This window comes from Diplotaxodon limnothrissa, linkage group LG19 (assembly GCF_057381915.1).
Source record: "Diplotaxodon limnothrissa isolate DT_005_m linkage group LG19, D_limnothrissa_male_GT1.1, whole genome shotgun sequence".
In the NCBI taxonomy this organism is placed as follows: domain Eukaryota; kingdom Metazoa; phylum Chordata; class Actinopteri; order Cichliformes; family Cichlidae; genus Diplotaxodon; species Diplotaxodon limnothrissa.
The window spans coordinates 27,218,458-27,242,692 of record NC_140614.1 but is presented as its reverse complement, the minus strand read 5'-3'; the positions used below and the strand labels follow the sequence as shown (position 1 = coordinate 27,242,692).

The 24,235-nt window shown below is 40.4% G+C and overlaps 1 protein-coding gene across 2 annotated transcripts; it reads right to left on the bottom strand.

Moving 5' to 3' along the window:
• Window positions 1–2,294: 2,294 nt before the first annotated feature.
• asap3 (ArfGAP with SH3 domain, ankyrin repeat and PH domain 3) lies at window positions 2,295–23,578 on the bottom strand. 2 transcript variants are annotated; one of them, XM_085342422.1, is made up of 26 exons: window positions 23,179–23,578; window positions 19,583–19,655; window positions 17,036–17,181; window positions 15,560–15,634; window positions 14,669–14,718; window positions 13,530–13,653; window positions 12,484–12,569; window positions 12,148–12,223; window positions 11,154–11,240; window positions 10,798–10,907; window positions 10,069–10,138; window positions 9,859–9,946; window positions 9,453–9,501; window positions 8,518–8,684; window positions 8,287–8,420; window positions 8,090–8,181; window positions 7,777–7,957; window positions 6,776–6,861; window positions 6,553–6,668; window positions 6,404–6,471; window positions 5,485–5,592; window positions 5,100–5,307; window positions 4,691–4,982; window positions 4,381–4,597; window positions 4,065–4,196; window positions 2,295–3,760 (listed from the first exon to the last, which is right to left on the bottom strand). In XM_085342422.1, exons 1-26 carry the CDS (start codon window positions 23,302–23,304, stop codon window positions 3,686–3,688), a joined length of 3,036 nt encoding a protein of 1,011 aa, XP_085198548.1. In that variant the 5' UTR covers window positions 23,305–23,578; the 3' UTR covers window positions 2,295–3,685. The 2 variants fall into 2 exon arrangements, with proteins under 2 accessions (XP_085198548.1, XP_085198550.1); XM_085342424.1 differs by lacking the exons at window positions 17,036–17,181; window positions 19,583–19,655; window positions 23,179–23,578 and adding an exon at window positions 16,684–16,733.
• Window positions 23,579–24,235: the final 657 nt, after the last annotated feature.

Sequence of the window (24,235 nt, the reverse complement as noted above, 5' to 3'; positions counted from 1 at the left end):
GCTATTCATCCTTAGAACGTTTTTAATATTTTGTGTTTGTTACTGTGTGATGTGGTATAATATATATATAAATATATTTATGTTGTAAGCTTTTCATTTCCGGTAAATCAGGTGTCGAATATTCACAGTATGATATTTTTACTGATTGAGAGCTGTATATTCTACTATAGTATGAATGTTAAATCAGATTTTAGTCAATGTTATATGCTTAACTGCAGGGTTGTGGCCACTGATTTTCTCTCAGTGTTAAAAATTGAGCTGAAATGGAAGTTAATTATCTCCTGAACCTTGATGTAACTGATGTACTTTTGAAAAACAGGCTTGTGGTTTTTGCTGGAAAGTGAAATACTGAATGTTCTGCCCTGTTTTCTTATTTTGCTTGAATTTGCTACTACTTCTTTTTGCTCTCTTGACACTGTTACAAACTTGAGGCACAGAGCCACATTGTGCAAGGCTAGTATGATTTCATTTTAAGCATTATAGGGGTGTTTTTTTTTTTTTGTAAAATAGCCTGAATTATTAGAATAAATGGACTTAATGATTCAAATGCTGCAGAAATGGGCTGCTTTTTTTCCTCCTTCCCCAGAACCTGCTAATATAAAGTGCTCAAATTTCAGATGGAATCTCTAAATTTAATCTGTGTTCTCGTTGCGTGGGAGGTTTAAGAACTATTAGGGTCACCTTGCAGCAGCAGCTTGCAGTAGCTCACAGCAGTGTAGGCCCAGGTCAGCAGAAAACTGCTTTTTTGACGTAACTGCTGCAGGCCAGAAAGGAACAAACTGTGAAAGCATCATCCAGCAAATACATTTAGCATGTCTTACCAGTGAGTGTGCCATTTAGCCATTTGCTTGTCCATTAGAGTCCTTTCTTAGCTCATTATGCAGTTAAGTGGAAGCTTGATAACCCTCTGTTCAGGGAAATTGCATAATTACTCAAATATATCCCACTTCTAAGTGCTCATTATTGCAAACAAGTATGTCTTATATCACTTTAAGCCAGTGATTTTACTGCTTCTCAGTTAATAAGAAGCATGTGTATGGGTTTTACACAGATTTCACTATCTTGAGTATTAGGAAGTTAGTATAATCTCCATTACATTTTATTAATTTTAAGAGTTTGCAAATTTATATTCAAACCTATATTTACAAAAAATTGCTTTGGAATCATTAATTTTACTCCACATTTTATAGATGCCTATAATATTTCAGTGTATTACATTAAATTATATTTGTGCATTCTTGTATTCGTGTATGTAATGATAAAATAGATAAGCCTATTAGCGAACGGATGTTTGTTATTTAAAGGTTTTCAGAAAATAATATTTTACAGCTGACATTTATATACTCTGGGTGTACTAGTACAGCCAGACAGGACAACGGATATGGGTTTACACAAGGGCTGCTCAGCCAGCAGAACAGACTAGTATGTGGTAGAGTGAGTTATTATCCTGGCTGTTAGTTAAGTGTTATGTAAGTGACAGGTTGGAATTTGGTCATCCTGGCTCTGGGACAGAGGGTTGGGGATAAGCAACATCTGGATGGAGAGTAAGTGAAGCTGGAATAACACAGAACTGTAGAGAATACAGCCAAGAGAGACGGCTGAAGAGATTTAGCTGTAGGAAGTCATTTAAGAATAAAATGGGGGGTAATATCGGAAAAAGAAAAAGGTGGAAAAGCAAATGTCAAAATTAAAATTCAATTTATTCTTTTTTTTAAAAAAGAGGTTTTAACCTGTTGATTGGAACAAAGTAATTTTTTGCAGGTCTTATATTAGACTCTAAAGATTTTAAATGAGTTCAGGTTTTCAGAATATGGACTATTAGGGATTAGTGTATTCTTAAGTATTATAAGTCACACATTTCATAATCTGGCAGTGTTGAGCCTAGATTATACTGTGTCGCAGCCACAGGCAGCTGGAGACAAGACAGTAAAGTGCATTTTAATCTCCCTGATTGCTGTCTTGAGTTACCATTCCACCAACTTTTAATAATGTGCTGAAATAAATGGACTGGTTTGTATATAGCACTTCCCTACTTCACTTAAGCACTCAAAGTACTTTATGCAACTCATGTCTTATATCACTTGCACACCGATTAACATATCCAGAGCGAATCGGGCTTCAGAATCTCGCCCAGTAACAGTTTGGCACAATAACTCAATCAGCCAGGGATCGAACCACCAACCTTATGATTAGTAGATGACATCCCTGGTACCAAAATATCTGACCTTATGTAAAAGTATAAAAGACATCACAGGAGTTAAAGAAGTTTAATGAGTATGTGTCAAATACACGCAATGAAATTAGCTAATCTGCTAGTTCCTACTTACAGCTGCAGTAAACTGTTGTCATCTTTGATAACCTGCTTCTCCCATGATTTATTTGCCAGAAGAAACTGTGACAAGTTTTTAGTTTAATGAGAAAGAATGCTTTTATGAATATATTATGCATCTGTGTCCATCCGCTCCCATCCACAGTCATTTAACAACTAACAAAACACCAGAAGACAAAATATGTCAAATGAGAGGACATCAAATTCGTGACATGAAGTAAGATTATCTGTAATGATATAATCATTTATGATACATAAAATGTAAAAATGGTGTTATATACTCTGGATGAGTGCACATATATAGACATTTCAGACACGTATGTACAAGAAGTTGTGGGTTAAATTCTGTGAAATGTGTTAGATTTGAAGATTTACGTCTGGCAGTGAAAGCTCTCCCATTCTCTGCTTTCCTATCCTTTCTTTCCTAAAGGATCCTGAAGGCCACTGTGTGTGTATGAAAAGAAGTGTTCACTGAACAAATTACTGCAGTAGGATGCTATTCTTAACAAGCCCTCTTAAAGTGCCATTTTCTGGTAATACAGAAGTCTTTTTTTTTTTTTTTCTTAACACCATCGTTATTTCATGTTCTCCAGAGAATAGTGCCTACAGCCAAAAGAAACCGGATCCTCTGCTCTCCATGCCGCCAGAGAGCTATGCAGAGAGTCAACACGGCTGGGCTAAAGTTTCTGATCTCTCCTTGGGGTGTCCAGACGCCTGCAGGAGGCAGACTGGCTGGCAGGTTCCCGGGAAGGCGGCACTGAGACACTGAGCAGGTTTGAACCTTATATCCAAGTCACAGTATACTGCGATTCCAAACAGTTCAACGGTTTCCATTAAGAACAAAGGAAAAGGGGGGGAAGCTACATCCCGATTCAGTAGCTGGCTATGTACACACTTACAGCTGTGCCAGCTTTTCTGAAGATTCCTTCAGAGTTTAAAGTGCCTTACAGGGTTTCTGCCCTACAAGTAAATATTGCCTCTATGTACAAGTCCTAGATCAGCATAAGCAACTTCAGCATTTGCTATACAAATATATAATTAATGGTCAAATGAACATTGGACAATAAATGCACAACACGTTCCTTTTAATAGCTGTTTAGGGTTTTAGAAAGGGTGGCATGAAAGCTTTCAGTTCTTGTTATTGCCTTCTAGGGATGACTAAATGTTTAAAATCCTAAAGTCGCAATGTTCACATATCCCTTTGCCAAGAAATCGTTATGTGGGAATGTTGTCAGTTCCAGTTGTATCCAAGAAAAATAATACAGTCCACTCCTGGATAAATTCCAACTTGTGATGATCAACTTCCAAGGATCAAATGGTTGATTTTGCCATTTTGAAGAATAATGTGTTCCCTCTTCAGTCTGTTAGTTTGTGTACATAGTTTACAGGAAAGGCCCCACTCCTGGATGGATCCCCCTCTATGTGACCAGTCTGTTAGGAAAAATATATGTCTGTCAATCAAATCCCTCTATGTACTATTTCCAGTCAATTTATTTTAACTTTTATAACTTTGGTAATTAATTTTACTGTACTTTACTCTGAGTTTATAAATATACAAATCCACAAAAATGCCAAATAGTAATAACTGTTGGATTGACTCCTGAGTAAACTACTGACAGAAAAAGTATGTAGTGGGTGAATAAACAAGGTTATCTTAGACTGATGGCTGGGCCTTCATGCAGAAAGCTGCTACTGAGTGGGAAATAGGTTGTAATGAATCTGTAGTTACACTTACCCACCAGTGGGGGTCATTAGTGGCTGTGACCACAATAATTTCATCTTTGAAAAAGGCGAGCTGCTCAGAACTGACAGCTCGGCAGTCCACCAAAGCCTTGACGCGCTTCTGATGTGGCCTGCTGTTAGAAACCTGGAAAAGACATATGCTTCTGTAAGCTATGCTTCTCAGTGTGCCACCAGCAAATTCATACACTGACTGTGAAATCTCTTAAGCGTTTTTTCCCCAGTGAAAAACTCCTGAAATGGAAGCGTGTGACATAGAGAACTTGAACTTATTTAAAAATAATACAAAAAGGTGTCTTTGTCATTTGTACCATAGCATTCCTGCGAGGTCGTGGGATACAGGTCAAATCAGGTGAGGACGAAGGGGCGGGGACTGGAGCAGTAGCTGGGGTAAGGGCTTTACTATTCCCTCCTGGGGTGGAGTACAGATCCTCCTGGCTGCCCACACAGGCCGAAGACAAAACGCTACACTTTCCCTGGCTGCCTCCTCCACTGCTCGTGCGGCGGTATGACGTGGTCTTCTCCGAACTGGAAAAATAACCCAGAAATAACAAGATCAAATTATACTAAACTGTGTAGTATTAAAACAACAGGAGCTAGATTCACATTCTTCTTCCTCACCTGACAGGCCCTATGTGATTCTGAGAAAAACCTGATGTGGCACCACTTTGAGATCCAGAACTCAAACCAAGATGACCATCCCATGTCTGCCTATGCGCCCTGAGCAGGCTTGCTTGTCCATTTGGAGACCTAGGGGGTCTCCCACCTTGGCCTTGGTTTTCTGTATTTCCTGAAGGAGGACTCTGTCGTGCCTGCATCTGGGGACTGGATGAGTGATAGGACGGGTTCGAGCAGCGTCGTGGAATTTGGTTTCCTTCATGCGATGTGGCTGAGATCTGTGGGTCTGAGCGGCCTGTGGAGGGCAAAAAAAGAAGAACAAGAGCAACAATGTAAATTGATAAAACTAGCATTGGCTTAAATAACTCATTCATTTATTTTTAATCTAGAGAATCTGTATAACGTAGTTTACCTCTTTGGATGGATTTAGCTGGCAGTGGCGGAGGCATTGAAGCTCCAGAGGGGGCGCTATTGACTGGTGGATTTTTATATAGAAATTCTATATTCTCGTAAGCCTGACAAGGTCTGCTACTTGTACTAGCAGCGGAAGAACTGACACTCCAGTGTCCACCACCTCCATTTGATGACAGAGGAGACCGGCTTTTGGGTAATGGGCTCACCTGGAGTTAGAAGATAATAGACAAAACATTAATTTCTATAGCGCCGCCTCATCTTTCTTCATTTAATTTTATTTATAAACTTTCCAAAATGGATAATGTAAAATGAAAGGAAAAAGGCCAAGCTTTGACTTAAAGGTAAAGTCAGTAATGACTGTGGTTAGTGTGTGTGGCATTTACCCTCTCATCCAGGTCATCTTCACTGTCATAGAATTCCTGAGACTGCGTCTCCCACATGAACTCTACGTGTATCTGAGAGTTAAACGTCCCACTCTGCGCCAGCTCCAACTAAAAAACACAAAAGAGCACAAAAAGAATATTTAACTATCTACATTAGTACACACGACTTTATTTGATCGGTTAACTTTGTCATATCAAACCTAATTTATTTCACTCCTATGCTGACTTGATTGTTGTCTTCTCTTTATTTTGCTTGTTAACGTTTTGCTGTAATGTAGTTTTGTTTGTTTGTTTTTACTACTAATAATAGTAAACGTTGCAATCTTTTGTTAGCTGTTATGTTAAAGACAAAAAATACAGCTAGCAGGAAAAAAGGCATGAAGGGGAAGTTTGACTCTTGGGTCAACATTTTTCACCAAAGTGAAACCAAAAGTCCAAAGAGTCTGTCTACATCCTTCCACATAAACAGTCGTGTGTCATTGCAAGCTAAAAGTTGTACAGCCGATTATGCAACGCAAGAATTTTGTAGTTTACTCGTCTAACTTTTTTTTTTTTTTTTTTTATTGTTCCACAAAGGATTCTTTTCTAAGATTTCTCACAATCAAACAGGATGTTACTCAAGGCAGGTCTGATTCAGCAGGGCAGATGGCCGGTAAGAAAATAAAACCAGTTTATGAATGATACACACTGGGATCCAATGAGGATAGGGTTCCCTAGCTGAGCTCTGCTGCACAGGGAGTTATTTCAAGGTAGTGTTTCCAGCTGTGCAAATTGGGTCATTTTGCTTCTGGAGTTGGATTTCTGGTAGGTATTATAATGTTGCAACTTGATTCCTCAGCTGAACTTACTTCCTGCCAGTGTGTGTTCTGAGTATTATGAATTAAAAACTTTAAAAGCTAAAGGGGAAGTGAGATCTCACCAGCTCGACACACTGTTTATGCTGCAATCTCCTGGCAGTATCCAAGGCCGTCTCTCCTGCCGAGTTCACTACAGGAGAAAGAAAAAATAGCGGCTTTCTACTTGTGACACTATGCAAAAGAGAAATACAATTAACAGAGTAAAATGTACCCGTTTGAAGCGCTGCCTTCGCTTTGAGGAGTAACTTAAGAGATTCAGGCTTATGATACAAGACGCTGTAGTGAAGGGCCGTGTTCCCCTCTGCGGTTCTCTTCTCCAGACAGTTACTGTAAGATGAATGTATAGATTTGATAGCTGGCATAAAACTGTACTAAAGCAAAAACCAAACTGTCCATGCAAAGTAAGTAAAACATGCTACATATCAATGTCTGACCTGTTCTGACAAAGGAAATCCACAAGTGCCAGAGAGCTTTTTTCCTCCAGACGCACAGCAAGATGGAGCGCTGTCTCCTTGAGTCCCTTAGTGGAAAGCAAAGATAAAGTCAAATTGGTGACATTTAAAGAGATCTTCCATCTGTACTACATATTGTTTTCATATTTTTTTGCATAGCTACTTCAGTCAATCACCTGAAGTGGCTGCACATTATGTTAAAAATCAGTCTTACAAATATGATTACACTAAAGCTTAAGTCAGAGGTTGACCATGCAACAACTGTTTCATGTTGTTGTGTTAAAAACTGCTAAAAGCTTCAGGCCTTATCTGTTTATATGAAGGGCAAACAGGAGGGGCAGAAGAAAGACAGAAGAGCCTGCATAATTCAATGAGCCTGGCTTATTTGTTCTCCAGAGACATGAGCTCTGAACTAAGAGCTGAAATAATAAATGAAAGCCAACCAACACAAACAAGCACACACACATGCACGCGCGCACATGCGCTGACTAGGAAGTCCATAACAGGAGGGCAGAATATGATTAAAGACTTGAAGGCGAGGCGTTGGAGAGAGACAACAGAGGAGGGTAAAGACTAAATTAAAGGTCAAAAGAGATGGGCGGGCCTCTCATGACCCACCCATAAATATATTTCAAATACTGCAACTGTTTACTTGCATTATATGAGCACTGTGTCATATAGATATATTTTTGTAAACATTAGGTGGATTTCTGTCTTTATTTCTGTCAACTTTTCTAAAGTAAAAACAACAAAGCAGCATTTTAAAACCTCTCCCTTTAAACCTGTAAACAAACTGGATGGACGACCCGGTCAGGATGTAGCTGTCATTCAAACTAAACGCACATCATTTGCAGGAATGTCAAAAGTTTAAATCTTTCACTGCGTAATAAAGGTTTATTACAAGCTTTCCCCACCCTAACAGGGCAGCTTTCTGGAGGAAATGAATGTGTGGTAATCCACTTGTGGCTTTAAGTTATCTTTACCTGTCCTTCGGGGAGTGTGAGTGGTTTGGCCAGATCTGCTCTCTCAGCATAGAGCTGCAGAAGCAAAGCGAGGTCACGGCTCCTCACGGCTTCATAAAGCAGGCTAGGATTTGCTTCTTCTCTGCGTAGGACGTAGCGACGCTCAGCGTACTTTGCCACAATGTATTCCTTCCTGGCATTCCTGGTTGTTAAGCAAATGCAATTCAATAATATAAACTAATAAGCTGGCATTGTTGAAGCCATTCTTAATGTCAAAGGAAGTGTGTATTTATAACTCATTTTCATGATCACTTAAATTATAAATCAGACTCACATGTCACTTTGTGGAAATGGTTTGACAGAGTCATTTGGAAGCCCTGCCTCCATGATGTCATTGAATCGAGTGTTGCCAATACTGACGGCCAGCTGGAGTGACACACAATACATCCACAAATATGTGACATGAAGACATTTCAAAGAATAGCACATTGTTGCATAATGTCTGTCTGTTCCCATGTGTCTATTTAGTACCAGTAGTTCGGAGGTGCTCAGTAGGTCCAGAGTGAGGGACTGGATCCTGGAGTAGTGGACCCCTAGCTCTCTGTGGATGCCGGAGCACTCAATACACGTCAGGATGCCCAGATTGGTCGACAGCCATGTTGGATCTGCGAGACACAGCTGGTGATTATTCATTATGCTCATAAAACAAATGTAATTGCATGCTTGTACTTCTGTAACCATATATAAGAATGACTGGCCAACCTGGAGCTCCACAGTCTGCGCAGGCCTCATTGCCAGGCATGTGTCGAAGCTCAGCAATAATGGCTTTGGAAAGTTCCTGAAGCCCACTGTCCTGCAGGTGAAGCTGATCCCCACCCAGCGCTGTGTTCAGGGCCTCCTCCTTACTGTTCTGCAGCACGGACACCCAACTAAAGTGCAAACGATATACATTTAGAACATTGTTATTAAATTTCATATATTGTAACAATTCATTTTGAAGTTTAAACCACAGAGAGTCAGCGACACCATGGGAAACGAGAAGACTCTTTCACTAAAACATCAAAAAATGCTAAACTATTTTTTATGCATGTTTTTTGTTGTTGAATTATGAGTAATATAGAAATATGAGTTAGTGATTCTCACATCTATCATTTCTGAAGCTCGGGTACTTTTCCATTTAAACCATTTGTTATTGCACCCCTAAACTTACATAGCTCATCACATCAAAGAAACTGCCTGGAGGCCCACACAGAAGGGAAGGACAGCGGACGAAGAACCCCACTTGCAATCCCATCCAAAACCACATCAGAACACACAAAGTTCCCCTGCTTGCTGCCTGTGGCTACCAAGAAAATTCCCACCCAGAAGAGACTAGGTTTCTGTCAGACTCAAACAGTCTTTCTGCATCATTTAGTTTGTCTTACTTTTTGTAAATTGTCAGCTCAGCTTGTTCTTTACTGCATGAGCCATCAAATTATAGCGTTTCTTGTTTCATGAAAACATGTTTAACCCTTTCCTTACAGGAACGATTTATTGTCTCTGACTGGAGTCCTGGCTGTTCATGTGTACATTGTAAAGATTCTTTCTTATACATAACTCCACTGACATAAAAAGGGTATGGCATGCAACAACTTGCTTTATAATGAGAAAACAGACAAAAATGCCAGCATGCAGCCTACAGGACTTTCAAAGCTTACATCAAACATTCCTGCTCGTCTTCTGCCTGGAAATGATATGTCCGGTTATCTATCGAGAGGGAAAAAACAAAAGTTAAATATTATCTTGAAAACTAAATTACACAGTAGAAATTGGAGCAGAGAGGCTTGAAAGACAACAGTCAATATAAAGCTTGCGCAACTAGACATGGCATAAAACAAGCGTGAAGCACACAACCACCTCTGTTTTACCGCGCAGCACTTCATATTAATCACTGGGAATGTCTGCCATTTACACCAAAATTAAATGTCTCAGATCCTGATTTCAAATGTGAGGACCAAAGAGGCAAGTTTCCAAGTCATCTGTGCTGCAGATGACTGTTTACAGTCTGTAATGATCATATGTTGAGGGGAAAGCTTGAAGGTCAAAAGTTAAAAATAAACCTACGAGTGACAAGGTCAAAGGTCCTCCTGTCCTCGGGGTTCGGTCGCACCTGGCAGGTCAGCAGGTTCAGCTTGGCTGGGGGTCGATTGATCTGAAGACAAACACATTTGTATCAGTATGTATTTGCTCACATATTTGCTGTATTCACTGCTGACAGTTTACCTCATGTGGCATTTATTGTCTAAAAGCACAGTATCAATCATGAGTCCTCACCGTACTGTGGGAAATAGTCAGGCAGCCGAATTTGACTCCACACTTTCTCTTCTGCCAAACCTTCCTTATCCTTTGAGATGAAACACAAATGAAGAAGAAAAAGGCCAATTATTATTAAAAAAAAACAATCAAATACATGAATATATTTATTAACTCTCTGTATGATGTGTGCAGTGCATTAAGTGAAAGCCGTGTTAACAGATACCATTAGATACACGCTGCTGGCCCAGATTATTCCTATTCACAGTACAGTTTTCGTCATCTTGATTGAATCAGGTAAAACTGCTAAAGCACATGTTCTGTTTTTTGTCAGTGGCCTGAGAAAAGTTTACTCCCCCAAAGCCTCCTATTTGCCCTACTGAACCACATCCCCTCTCTTTATCACACACTAATCTAGGACTGTGTGTGTGTGTCTGTTCGTGCATGCGCATGACGCAAATGTTGGATCAGCTAGCTAGCCAGTCTGCCAATAAGTTCCACAGGAGGGGCCCCTGCTTGAATGTTCATCTCACAATAATGAAGACCAGCTGGGGCAGATGAAGTTTGCATTAGCCTTTCTTTCTCTGTGCCATACTTACTTAATTTTCACCCAGCTGAGATCATTTCTGTCTTTTACAATGTTAGTGAGCACCGTTTACCCCATTCTTCTTATTCTGTATGTACTTGCGATTCCTGCAAAATGCTTGTGTTCCAACTTCATACATGACACCAGCTAATGCCTTTACACACCCGTCACTCTTCTTAAGCAGGAAACCGGATTTCTCCGTTCCGTACTTCTTGTTTCCCTGCGGTTGGTGAATGCTATACCCATTGCCAGAGTTTTTCCTGTTGAGGTACTCCTGGAATATAAACAGTGATTTAAGGATTTAACTTTAAAGCTTCAAACCAGTTGTCCAGATTATAAAAATTCAAAGCAATACAATAACAACGGTGGCAAAACACTACTGTTGTAATCAGCAGGAAACTTAAAGCCAGTGCACCTGGGCTTTTTATAGCGCTGATATTGGTTTTACACAGACAAATTAAAAGGTCTACAGTAAGCTAACTTACCAGACATAAATAAAGACTAACATAAATAAACATACCTCTTTGCCCTCCACTTGTAGAAGTGATCTAAGAGAATCCCTCAACTGTGTGAGTTGTTTTACCTCTTCATCTTGGTCTAGGCGAACCTACAAAACACACCATGAAAATATTTTTACTAAAAAAAGAAGAAAAAAGTTGGAAGAAGAGAATATGTTCACTTGATCACATACATGTTTTTCTTTTTTCATTTGTTCTGGGTGTGGAAAGACAACACACAGCTTTGTGTAACGATCTAAATGATCTAGAACAGAGTTCAGTATTTGGGTGTGTAGTCTTCTGAGGTTTTTCATTTTGAATTAAGAAGCAGAATGACCACACTCACAAGCAACACAGGCCAGTTTAACTGGGAAGTTTAAGTATTTTGTTTTCCTGGAGAACCATGACACAGATTCTATCTGAATTTCCTTCCCGAGACTGAGGTCTGGCATGTCTGAACGGCTCTGTGTTCTGCCCATGAAGAACCAGAAAAACCTCTAACGTTTCCAGTATCACAGTTAACAGTCTGTTTCCAGCAGCTCCAACCAGAAAAATGGAGCACGGCAAATAGTGCGCAGGCAGAAACCCAGTTAAAGCGGTTGGAGAAATAGATGTGTACTAAGGAAAGTATGAAAATGAATGATACATTCATTTCCATCTATTGGAAACCAGGGCAAGCATTTCTGGGAAGAGACTCCTTTAAACAGTCGCTGCTTGTGGATTCAGTGAAGAGGGGGTTGGCTGTTGCGAAAGACCAACATTGAAAAAGTAAATGCTGAAACATAACACAGGGTTTTACTGTAAAATTCTATATGTGCACAGTATTTTCCTCCCAAACATAAATGAATGAAGAAAAGTAGTCTGTTAGAATGATAGCATCAATATGTGGGGTATGTGCATATTTTGACTTCTTAGTGCAATCAAATATTCTTTTAAAATTACAGCAACACTGGGTAAGAAAAAACATGCATATAATCCAGGAGGAGTGAAAAACACAAGAGCAGCTTTCATGTGTACCGTGTGAATAGATGAAGCAAGCTTCTCGATAAAGGGAGAGAGATTCTCTGCAGCCTTCAGCCCATCCTGAAAGAAACTGAGATCAGAAAAAGAACAAATGCTGAGACAAGCTACTTTAGTTTAAACATCTGATTTCACACCAACTAAAACACCACATGCTGTAACTGTAACAACAGTTTCACTCCCACATTAAAAAAAAAAAAAAGCCTAGGTAGGAATAAAAAGTGTAAATGGTTAACAAGAACCGCAACAGGCTTTGCAAAAAGACCGACTGCTGTGCAGAATCCCTTAAAACTCAACATATCTGTGAAAGTAGATGCCAGCTGAGATACTGACCTCAGCTGAGCCTGGAAATATTTGATGAGGCTCTGGAGAAGATCAGGACCCTGACGCACCTTCAGCTCCTGGATCTTCAAAAGGTACTAAAAGAATAAAAACAGACAGTTAAAAACACCTCTGAAACCACTCTCCATAGAAAGGACCGATGGGTCTGTAAAAACATGCAGCGAAGCATGACGCTACCGTTTTTCAGTAGCTTAAATTCCACCCTTGAGTGCACACCTTTAATGTGTTTACTGCATATTTTAACTGTACAGCTCGAATGTAAAGAGTCTTTATTGATAAACAAAAACACACAAATTCACAGTATGTAATGATGAAATGTAAAAAAAGAGAGAGAGAGACTTTGAGCGATGGGGTTTTAGCTCTGTGTGGATTGAATGACTACATTGTACTCGAGTCTTTGCCCCATAAAACCTTCATCTGGATTCGTCCATCACAGTCTACCTGAAACAGCTCTGTGTTGCTCATTCATGTGACATTTTGTGTGATTTACTGAGTTTACATATATGTAGGTGGAAAGAAAGATTAATAGACAGAGGGTTTAGGGTAAGCTGCAACAAGTGAAAATTTCATCTTCCCCTGCCTCTCCTCTTTGTCTCCACAGCTGGTCTCAGTCAAGATAAGACTATTTCTTTTCCTCAGGCTTTTCTCCAGCTGCATGTGCACCACCAAACTCAGTTAGGACTACACCACAAGTGCATTTTTCACCCATTTCCCCCAATCTGGTGATTGATTATGCATGATGATGCACAATTACCTGCTTCTGAATTTTCTTTGTATGCTAATCTATAGGACACCACCTATTCTGAAATTCAGTTTTGAGACTCAATAACTATGCTCATGTTTAAGTCTAATGAAATATATTTTTCCATCAAAGGAATTGGATTGAAGAGACACAAAAAGGAGTGACCACCAGTGTCCACCATGAATAGAATATGTAATCCACATAAGCAGACCACCCTGGTAAAGTAAATGAAGCCCAGCTCAGATATGCCAACGGAGTCTGGAGTATGGTATTTTGACTGGCACCAATTCCCCACCTCACACATTTGCAGCTGGAAGATCCGTCTCTCTCTCTCCATGTCCTCTGCTCCATCTGATCCCTCTGTCCTGATCAGTCCCAGCTGCCTGTTCTTTTCCCTCCTCTCCTTCTCTAGCTTCACTCTGGAGGGGGGAAGGGAATGGAAGAAAGAATGAAAAGAAGACATAAAGAAGGTTTTCCGTCTTTACTTGCACACACGATGTTTGTCACAAAAGCTAAATCTGATCAGCTCCATCTGTATGAACATGTGCAGCTTTTACTCCATCACAAACTCCACCATCATGCTTCCCTTTCTCATGTCGAGCGAGGAAGTTGGATGAAATGTAATCTCCTTACAGCATTATAAAACACTTTGAACCAGAGCTGGATTGAAATCAAATAACGGCTGTAAAGTGCAAATGCTTCGGCTTGATTTCTTTTTAAAGTAACTGGAAATGACCTTGGGATATGAATCATTATCTTATTAACTTGTGCTGCCACACAAATTCCTAAACCCCACATGAGAAGGAAATATAATACATGAAGCTTTTGAAACAAACACATTCGTCACCATCTTCATCTATATTTCTGTCATGCATCAATGTGAGGCCTGTGCAAGTGGCTATGAATTTATGAGCATTTACACTTTGTGAACCCTCGTGTCTGCATTATTTTGCAAATTCACTAGAAAAACACTTGCTGGAAATGAGTGTATATATAGTGTTTATCTGCTAACATCAGACAATGGCAACTAAAACTGCATATGAAGAGGCAATAGAGCTGGAGTTAATTAATGTGAAACAAACGTTACTTTTGCTGAAGTTGCTGCAATGCAGAGGACAAGGACACAGAGGGCTATACGTGGATTAGCCATCCTATTAAAAAGGCATGAGGCTGCACTCCAAGATTACCGGCTTGCAAGCCAGATACAATTACAGCCTCTGACATACAAACATTTTCATTTCACGGCGCCGTTATCATCGCACAAATCAAAATGTCACATGAGGCTATGGCATTACTACATCATATCTACAGTGCAGCTTTTAAAAGGTTGTTTACTCTCAGGAAAACAATGAGCCAATGATGAAGAACTCTACTGCAGTCTGACTCTTACAGATGAATGTGAAGTAACAGTATGGACAGAGTATGGATAATTACATTTTTACATCATAATCCTTCCAGCTCTTCTCCATGTGTTTCTTGAGCTCCTGTTTGAGGGGAGAGGAGAGAAAACGATTAATAATATATCCCCATTGCATTACACACAGTAATAACTGTACTTTACAGCTCTTCCTGGTTATTGCTCAAGCAGGTGGAGCGAGACAGGTAACACACTGTGATGCAATTAGTCGGCTAGTCTGCTATCTGGATGAACAGGATTTCAGGGGCATTGTGCCTTCTTTCACAGTTATAATGAAGCAATATTCAGTTGCAGAGTCAGCTGTTTAAAAGACAGGGCAGAGATGGGAGATTGCAGAAGCACTGGCTAGTTATTATTCACTAGTGTGTTAGCATGGCAAATCAAAAGGTTAAATACTTGGCAAGACGGGTAAGTTCTGTGCTGGAACGTAGCAAACTCTTACTATTTCATTTGGATAAATAATCTTATATTAAAGAATACTTTAGTGGGGTCAACATTTAAGTGAATACAACTTCTGCCAGAGGAAATCTGCCCTAAAATAAAGTTTACACTGCAATAGTTGAATCATTCTTCCAGACAGTGATATCCCATACACAAACAGAACCTCCTCACATACAAAGCACTGCATCTTGACTATATAAAGTCATCACGAGGCTTTCGGTTGGCTCATCTGAAGATTTCTGTGTGAACTGTAACATCTAAACATCTTTTTCTATTTTATAATATTGAGCTATCCTCACATATTTGACAAAAATCTGCATTTCTTTTTTCAAAAAAGGGATTACAATCCACATATCTGTTGCTAGGTAAACAATAACGATAAAACTTTATCACATGTGAACCAGTTTAGGTTGCAGTATTTAAATGAGAATTTCATTTATACCGTAAGTAATAAAATCCAGACTCACCAATCTGCTGTCTCGAAGCTCAGACTTCAGCACATTTTCCAGAGGAAACGCCATGATGTTGTTAAGGTTTTGTACCTGAAGCATGTAAGAGAACAAAAAAAAAAAAAAATCAGTGAAGAATGGAAAAATATTTCGTAAAATGCCACAGATGACCTTTAGCTGCTGTAGTATAAGCAGAAACAGATGCACCCACATTGAGTTTTACGCACTCTGACTGTCTGTACGAGCATTTCTGGGAATGAGAAATTGATAACTCACAAGCACGGTGATATTGTTATTCTGAACTAACGAGTCATCAAAAACAAAACACTGCACCACTACAATGCTCGAATCCAAGTTGGAGGATGATGCAATGACTCTGGATGAAGTGTTTGTATAAAGTAAAGTGAGATTCATTTGAGATTTGGATGAGGTTTAGATTAACGCCATTGTGGATTTGGGAAGAATGAATCACAAAACAACCTGTATAACCCCAACAAGTCGCTTTTACTGTAATACAACCAGTTCCTCCATCTAAGTACATCACATGAGTATTTTGGCATGCATGGCAACATACATTCATCATGACTCACCGATACACATCCCCAGATAATTATCATCTAGATTTTATTTTTATGGCTTCTGGTGAATTACAACCAAGCCGAACCCTGCTCTTAACATAACTAATGTCCAACCACATCCTTGAGCCGACTGTAGAGCTAACCTTGATATATTGACACAGCAGCCTGAAGAGTGGCAAGTTTGTTTTGGTTGGCAGCCAAACACTGGGGTAACCGATAGATAACACATAGAGTTCTTACACAGGGAAATTCCGGCTTCCAATGTCAACAAATGGACAGATGACATGGATCAATGGATTCATGTTTATACCCACACTGAGACAGTGGGGCACGTACACTAACACTCAAACGAGGCATTAAGGGACATGCTCAGGCAGTTTTTTGCAGTACGACTCCTTAAATCACCCTCCTTTGGGCCCACTTCCTTTAACATCTGTAAGCTGTAGTCGCCCCTGTGAGGCCCTGACAAACACATGTTAAGTGTGTGTGTGTGTGTGTGTGTGTGTGTGTGTGTGTGTGTGTGTGTGTGTGTGTGTGTGTGTGTGTGTGTGTGTGCTGACTCACACGTAGAGGTCTGGGATGAATTATCATCACCAAAGAAACTATCAGAGGGAGGGTTCTGGACTGCCTCAAACAAAAAGCCCAAGTATTCAGCTGTTAAAAACCACCTTCGTTCATGCAGCATGTAAGTATGTGAGCACACATATGTGCTTATGGGGAACAACAAAGGAAATTTGGCACATTTCCTTTGAAAATTCTCTGATTATATAAATATTTGTGTATATTAGAGCCATGTCTTCCTTAGTCCTAGTTCTATGCAACTAGTGTAAATGATTTCAACTCTAGTAAGAGCAGCAGAATTTAAGCAAATGTCTCCTTTCCCTTGTATTCCCATCTTTTGTCCTTTTTAACCCACCAGATTTTTGAAGAGGGATGTGACCTCTCTGGTGAACACAGCCAAGTTGAGGAACCCTGTGGAGACTTCATTGTTGTCCTGAGTCAGGTGGCTATTTCCCAAGTTCTCCAGCAGCTCAATATACTGCTCCTTGCTGTCCACATGTGCTGAAAAACAACACACATAGTAAGTATTGATACAGACCGTAAGGAGTGACTCAGAGTAATTTACAGGCACAGAAAATCTGACAAAGGCAGACTGACTTGTTGTCTTGGGAATAGTTTAACAAGGCGAGCATGTGGGACAAATTAGCACTGGTTTACACCCAGTGGAGGAGGAGGAGTAGAACATATAGAAATTCATGTTTGTCCAAGAGGCTTATAGGTCCCTTTCTTAACTTTTGTAAGCTCTCGGTCTGTTGAATATTTATGAACAAGTGCTGATGGAGAAGAATCTGGGCACGACTTTTGCTTACGTAGTATAAAACAAGGTTTCATTCTACAGGTTTTTTGGAAAGAGGATGAACAAACACACATTATAATGCAAGCTAGGAAATCTTGGATGTAAATCAACAAATATGGGCTCCTTATAACGTGGACCTGACATCTGTAGAGGCACCCAGAGCTGACTAAACAGACAGAAGTAGACATGGGGAGGAAGCACAGCAAGTTTCTGCTCCACTTCCACTTCAAGACAAATATAAAATGGTAAACTGACTGCAGATGGGAGACAGGCTAACACTGGCTGAAAAGCAGAAATGGAACATTTTGTCTGACAGAAAAATTGTGAATTAAGGAAGGAATGCAGACAAACTGCGGGATGGAGGAGATGAGATCTAGGGGTTTGCATGAAAACTGCAGAGGTTGTGGCTGCATGGCCGCTGAAAAGAAAAATTATTACAATAAACATACGTGCAACTATTAAATAACAAACAGCTGAGTCGCTGCATAGCTCAAAGGATGACGTTACAGCTGACCTTTAACTGCCAGATACCACCGGGGCAACTCTGCTTTTTCACTGCTCTACTAGAACACACACAGACTCACAGGCCACAGCATCTTGGCATAAACAAGTGCTGAGTACTTATGGGAATAGAGAAAGAAATAAAAGAATCTCTTAATTTGCAAATACGTGACACAGTAACAGAGCATCAAACCAGCACGGGGGAGGGGTGGGAGTCAGGCTTTTTATCATTGTGAGTCACACTGTTGGTCCACAACTAACATCAGGACTGTTAAATAGGTTCAATAGCATAATGAGTGAAAGGGAAGGGCCTCCCAGCCTCGGATTACTGGAACTAACCGTAATGATTCCACTTAGAGAGACAAAAACTAGACAAAGCAAACAATAATAAAATATTTCTTTATAGATGCTATAGCACAGCTGAATACATCTGGTTGCCTAACTCTGTGCAGCTAGCCTGCTGACTCATTTTACTAAAAAGTACAAGCCGATGCCTTAAAATGGGAAGCAAGGCTTGCAAGCAACTTTAGAAAAACAAACTCGGGACATGTTAAGCATTTTCTCTGTTTCTCCAACACATTTTTGAGGTGAGCATTAATGTGTTATTCATGCCCACATCTGACAGCTCTGCGGCAAGCTACAGTGACATAAATCTACACAACACACACACACAAACTCAGAAAGCACTCACTTGGTGACCTTGTGGATACTGAGGTCAATGAAGAGGGCGCCTTGTAGTTGCCGAAACCACCAAAGCCATTTACTTTAAACACAGAATCCAACGCATACACAGTCCATAACAATAGAGTGTGTTGTTTAAATAAACATCATCCCTGGGTGCCAGAATAGGGGGCCTCACTCTTAAACACAAGTCGGATGATGTCATCCATAGCAGAAATTATGTTAAGGGTCATTAGTAATTATTAAACTCTGGTTCTTTCTCTCATAGTGTGTCACTGCTCTTTTCTTTTTCCCCTTCGCCCCCCAGCTGCTTGTGGTAGATACCTGCCCCTCACTGAGCCTTGCTCTATTGGAAGTTTTCTTCCTGTTAAAGGGGAGTTTTTCCTTCCCACTGTCGCCAGGTGCTCACCCTTAAGGGATCACGTGTTTGTTGGGGTTTCTTTCTAATATTGTAGGGTTTTTACCTTACAACGTAAGGAAATGTTGTTGTGGCTGTTGTCGTGGCGCTGCATAAATAAAACTGAATTGAACTGAAGGCTCCCCTATGCACAAAGCAGATCATACAGTCAAAATAGAGGTTGACCTTTACTTGACAGCTGGCTAGCGAGAGATGGGCTATTTTACTTTCTGTATAGATGGAAATCATTATCTGGGGATTTTGTTTTTAAATTACCCTACTTTCTTCCCATTTCTGTTGCTCCCTTTTGCACTGTAGCACTTTAAATACAAACTTATGTGCAACTACAGCTTGTGTAAGCTAATTTATTGTGCTTCTGTTGCATTTTCTCCGGTATCACCTTTTTCATGTACAAAAAAAAGAGAACTAAGGGGACTTTTCTAAGTAATAAGTGCAGGTAGAATTGTTTTCTTTAACTCATAATCTACTGAGTGAATGAGAATTGCATGTGACATGCTGGCACTTACAGATTCCAGAAGTGTGTATAGCTTTGATTGTTTTCTTCATCCTCTGTAGGGCTATGTGGTCTGTCTCCAGAGACTGCAAAGAAAGAGAAATCAGGAAGAGATAAGGATGTTTGCACTTGCAGTAACTCAACATTTACAGCAAAAAGTATGCTTACTGAATTCTCCGTTACATCAGTTTGTTTGCTACGCCAGTTCGTCTCCTTGTCTATACACATATCTAAAACCGAAAATTACATGGCAGCAACCTAGTCCATTTAGGGATGTAGACATCATTAACATGACCTGCTTAAGTTCAAACTGAGCACCAGAATGGGGAAGAAAACTGATTTAAGTTCATGTGAACTTTGCTTAATTGCTGGTGCCTGGTCTGGATAATTCAAAACTGTTGATCTACTGTGATTTTCCCACCCATACGACAATCATCACCAACCAACATCCAATGAGCAGCTGTTCTCTGGGTGAAAATGCCTCGTTGATGTCAGACTGACTGCTTCAATGAGATAGGAAGGCAAATTTAATTCAAATAACCAAGTTTAGCCAAGTAAGCAGAAGAGCATCCAAGAATGCCCAGCATGTTGAATCTTGAAACAGATGGGCTACAACAGCAGAAGACCACACCGGGTGCCACTCCTGTCAGCTAAGAACAGCAAACTGAGGTTACAATTTCGCACGGTTTCATCAAAACCGGACAACACAAGACTGGAAAAAAAATTTCCTGGTCTGATGAGTCTTGATTTTGGCTATGAAATGTGAATAGTGGGGTCTGAACATGCAAGCATGGATCCATCCTGTCTTGTATCAACACTTCAAGTCTTTGGCAGTGTAACGGTGTGGTAGATATTTTTTTGACCTATATTCTCCCCCTTACTACCAACTGAGCATTGTTTAAATGCCAAAGTATCCTTTGGCATTTAAACAATGCTCAGCAATGCTGACCATGTCCATTCCTTTATCACCACAGTGTATCCATCTTCTGATGCCTGCTTCCAGCAGGATAGCGTGCCACCTCACAATACTCAAATCATATCAAACTGCTTTTTTGATTGTGACGCTTAAAGGGCCTCCACAGTCACCAGATCTTAATCCCACAGAGCAACTTCAAGGTGTGGTAAAACAGAGATTAACACCGTGGACATGCAGCCAACAAATCTGTAAAAACAACTATGATGTTGTGGTGGTAATATAGACAAAATCTCTGAGGAATGTTTCCAGTAACTTGTAGAATCGATGCCACAATGAATTAAGACACTTCTGAATGGGATTCAATCTAATGCTAGAAAGGTGTATCTAATAAAGTGCCAGCAAGTGTATTGGTACACTTTTCAGAAAATACATTGAGAAACTGTGTTGGTTTAATTTTCTCACGATGTGTGACAAAGCCAAAACAGATGAGTAAGCCTTCACCCAGCATATGATAGTCTGCGTTTCACTGTCGTGTACAGTCCCAAATGATGTCACAATATGCATTTCACCTGTCACTGTCTGCGTTGAAACAACAGGTTTTCACTGTGAGACTAAAAAAAAAAACATTGCATAACAAAGACATGAAACAGACATTAAAATGCCTTCATTGTATTTGAACAATAACTCTTCAAAGCCCAAACTATTTGAAGCTACATATTGTTTATGCTCCTCTCGCGGGCCCTGGTTTAAATGAACTACACTTACGACACTCCACCTACACGTCACCAGAAATAGCTTTAATGAGCCAGCAATCTAGACTTAACAGACACTCTGCCGGTGTTGTTTACAAACCACAGGCCTTCCCGGTCGGGTCCACTCCCTAAATGTTAGTTGATTAATTAAAAGGCGGTGCGGGTGTGTTCCGTTATGTGACGCCATAGTCAAGAAGTGGGAAAGTGATTTACTGACTGGAGACTGGAGATGGGAGTTGCTGGAGTTTCCTCTGGTGAGTTGGTTGGCAGATGGCAATAAACAGTGGAAACAAGCTGAGGCAGGTCAGTGAAACAGGTTGCTTTTGATGAACTAAATGTGAGAAAGAGCGCGCAAAAACTTTAGAGACAACCCACCATTCAGCTGAAATAGACTAACAATGCATGTGTACTCATGTTGATAGTGTCACTTACAGTTACTTTGCTTCATTATCTATGGCTGTGTATTCCCACTGTACGGGTGTGTGAGTAGACTTTAACATTGGATGACTTGACTGATATATGATCTGTTACAAAGTGTTAACATTTCAACACATCAACTAATTGATCAAGATTAGATTGATTCTTAAAAGCATGTCTGGGAATGACATGACCTACTGTTGCCTATTGCTAAAGAAAGTGAAACTGTTTACTTCTGCTTTTCTTCTTGTGGTTTACTCCTGCCACTAATCAACCTAGTCCTGGATGAGCTGACTGAACATGATAACTATAATCTGAGCATCTATGAAAAGAAATAACTGCCCTTACATCTGGTTGTGTTCACATGTGTAGAATTCCAGCGTGACCCTCCCTAAACAGCAATTCCAGCCATGTATTTTCCAGCGTGTCATGCTGATAAATAAGGACATGAGCCCAAGTTAAATGCATCACACAGCTGTTTAAAATGCTCTTCTTTATTCTAAAGTCTCCACTTAGTCTCACTTTCAAGCCAAGGAACTCCTAAAGAAGATCCTTCATCTCTCTCAGGCTATGGTGAGGTTTCCTCTTATTAGAGGTGGGCATCAAGATATCCAGGCTAGGAGCAGTGACTCAGACTGATGTGACTAACCAAAAACACAAATCCATATGGACCGCAGCAGAACCCTGATCCACAAAGTTTAGTCACAAAGAATACAGACAAGGAAGTATTGACATGCACATTTGGAATATTTGTTTTATGGCCAAGTTCATAGTGGGCTCCCTCTGCTTCCTCGTTTGCGCGAGGAGCTTTGAGAGAAGAGATTTCAAACAAAACACCAATGTGCACACAGAGAAGCCTTAAACAAGTCTTCAAAGTACTAGTTATGAAGAGGGGCATGCAGACAGACTTGCTTGCAGCTATGGGCATGTGTGCATGCTTACCCTTACAAACACAATCCATCACTCTGTGTGACTCAGGCATGTTTCTGTGTCGTGTGTGTTCTGTTAGTGTCCCACCACTCTGACTCCCACTAGACCGACGACATAAACACTGTAACCTCATGTAACCTTCACTTATTTGCTGAATCAGACACTGGGGTTTATACTGAACAGATCATATACGCACTCTAAGCCTGTCCTGTACAAGTGCAGCACCCATCAATTTGCACATTTCAGAAAACATAACCTATTCCCATGTTCTAAACTGGGAACCATGAAATTCCAAAATGAATACACTGACAGTCCCGCTTTTTCCGACACAAAGCCACAGCACTTTGCATTTGTAGGTTCTATACCTTTTGGAAATAAATTACCGGTCCGTGAAACACCGCAAGTTTACTGCTGAAACCTGTGCTCACGTGCAAACTGTGTTACAAAAAGAAAATTAAAGCTTGAGTTTAAAAAAACAAAAAACAAAAAAAAAAACAAAAAAAAAAAACACAAGCTACAGGTAGGGGTAAAACGTCAGGTAAACAACAAAGGTGTATGTCTTCTGCACACACCTCCCCCTTCCACAACTCTCACCTCCTCCACGGCTGAAACTGTGCTCCGACAGTCGCTCATTTTAGACTGAAACGTTGAAGTCCCCGGAGAAGACAAATCCTCGTTTGTCAGGATCACAAAGTCCGAAACGCTTATTCGCTCCGGCATGTTTCGGGCGAAGCGGGTCCGACAGTCAGTGAAGAGAAAAGTGAGGCAAAGTTACACGCGCGCATGTAAGTCCCATTTGAAGTGGAAGAAGAAGAAGAAGGGCAACAGTACGGTCACTCCCTCCTTCCTTTGCGGAAACTGAAAAAATATATAATAAAAAAAACACCGTATTCATCTGAGTTTGAGTTCCTTTGAACAAAGTCTTTAAGGTGGAAAGTTGAGTCAAACTAGACTTTGCAAGTCCCGAGCGACTCCGAGGACGTGTGCGCGTGAAGGTGCACCAGCGCGCTACTGAGCGCATTCAGTGAGGGAGGGAGCAAACTCCACCGTCACGTGGGAATGTTTGTGCTTTCTGGCAAACCAGAAACAGAGAGAAAAGCGTGTGTGTGTGTGTGTGTGTTCTTGTCACCACCTCTTTCATTAATACTTCTCATTTCTATGCAAACTATAGTCCGGTCGCCATGGATGCAGAATTCCTCCTTCACAGACTTAACTTAAGGAGAAGAATTTCAATGGATGGGATGATAGGACAGTTTATCGACTGTCACTGAATGCTGTCTTTCAAAACTGCACTTTGCAGTTTTACCAAAACACTGGAAGGAGGAAAAGGTATTTCTTTAAACCCGAGAAAAGGATTCGGGTTTTTATGTGCGCTGCTCTTTAATTATATGGCTCATTGCGTCTTTGCACCTTGATCCTCTTGGCTGAGGCTCCAAAGCCTCCTTCTTCTTCCTTTTCATCTAATGAAAAGATATTTCTCAAAGGGGAGGATTTTTGATATCCCTCCTCACTGACATTTCCTGTAGTCGTTTGGGGAGAAAAGAAAGGGAAAAAAGGGAAAAGAAAAGAAGACCTAGTGCATCAGAGAGGTGGGGGGGAAAGGCAAGGGTTGTGTGTCTAACATAAGTCCTGCATGCCTGCTATTGTTAAG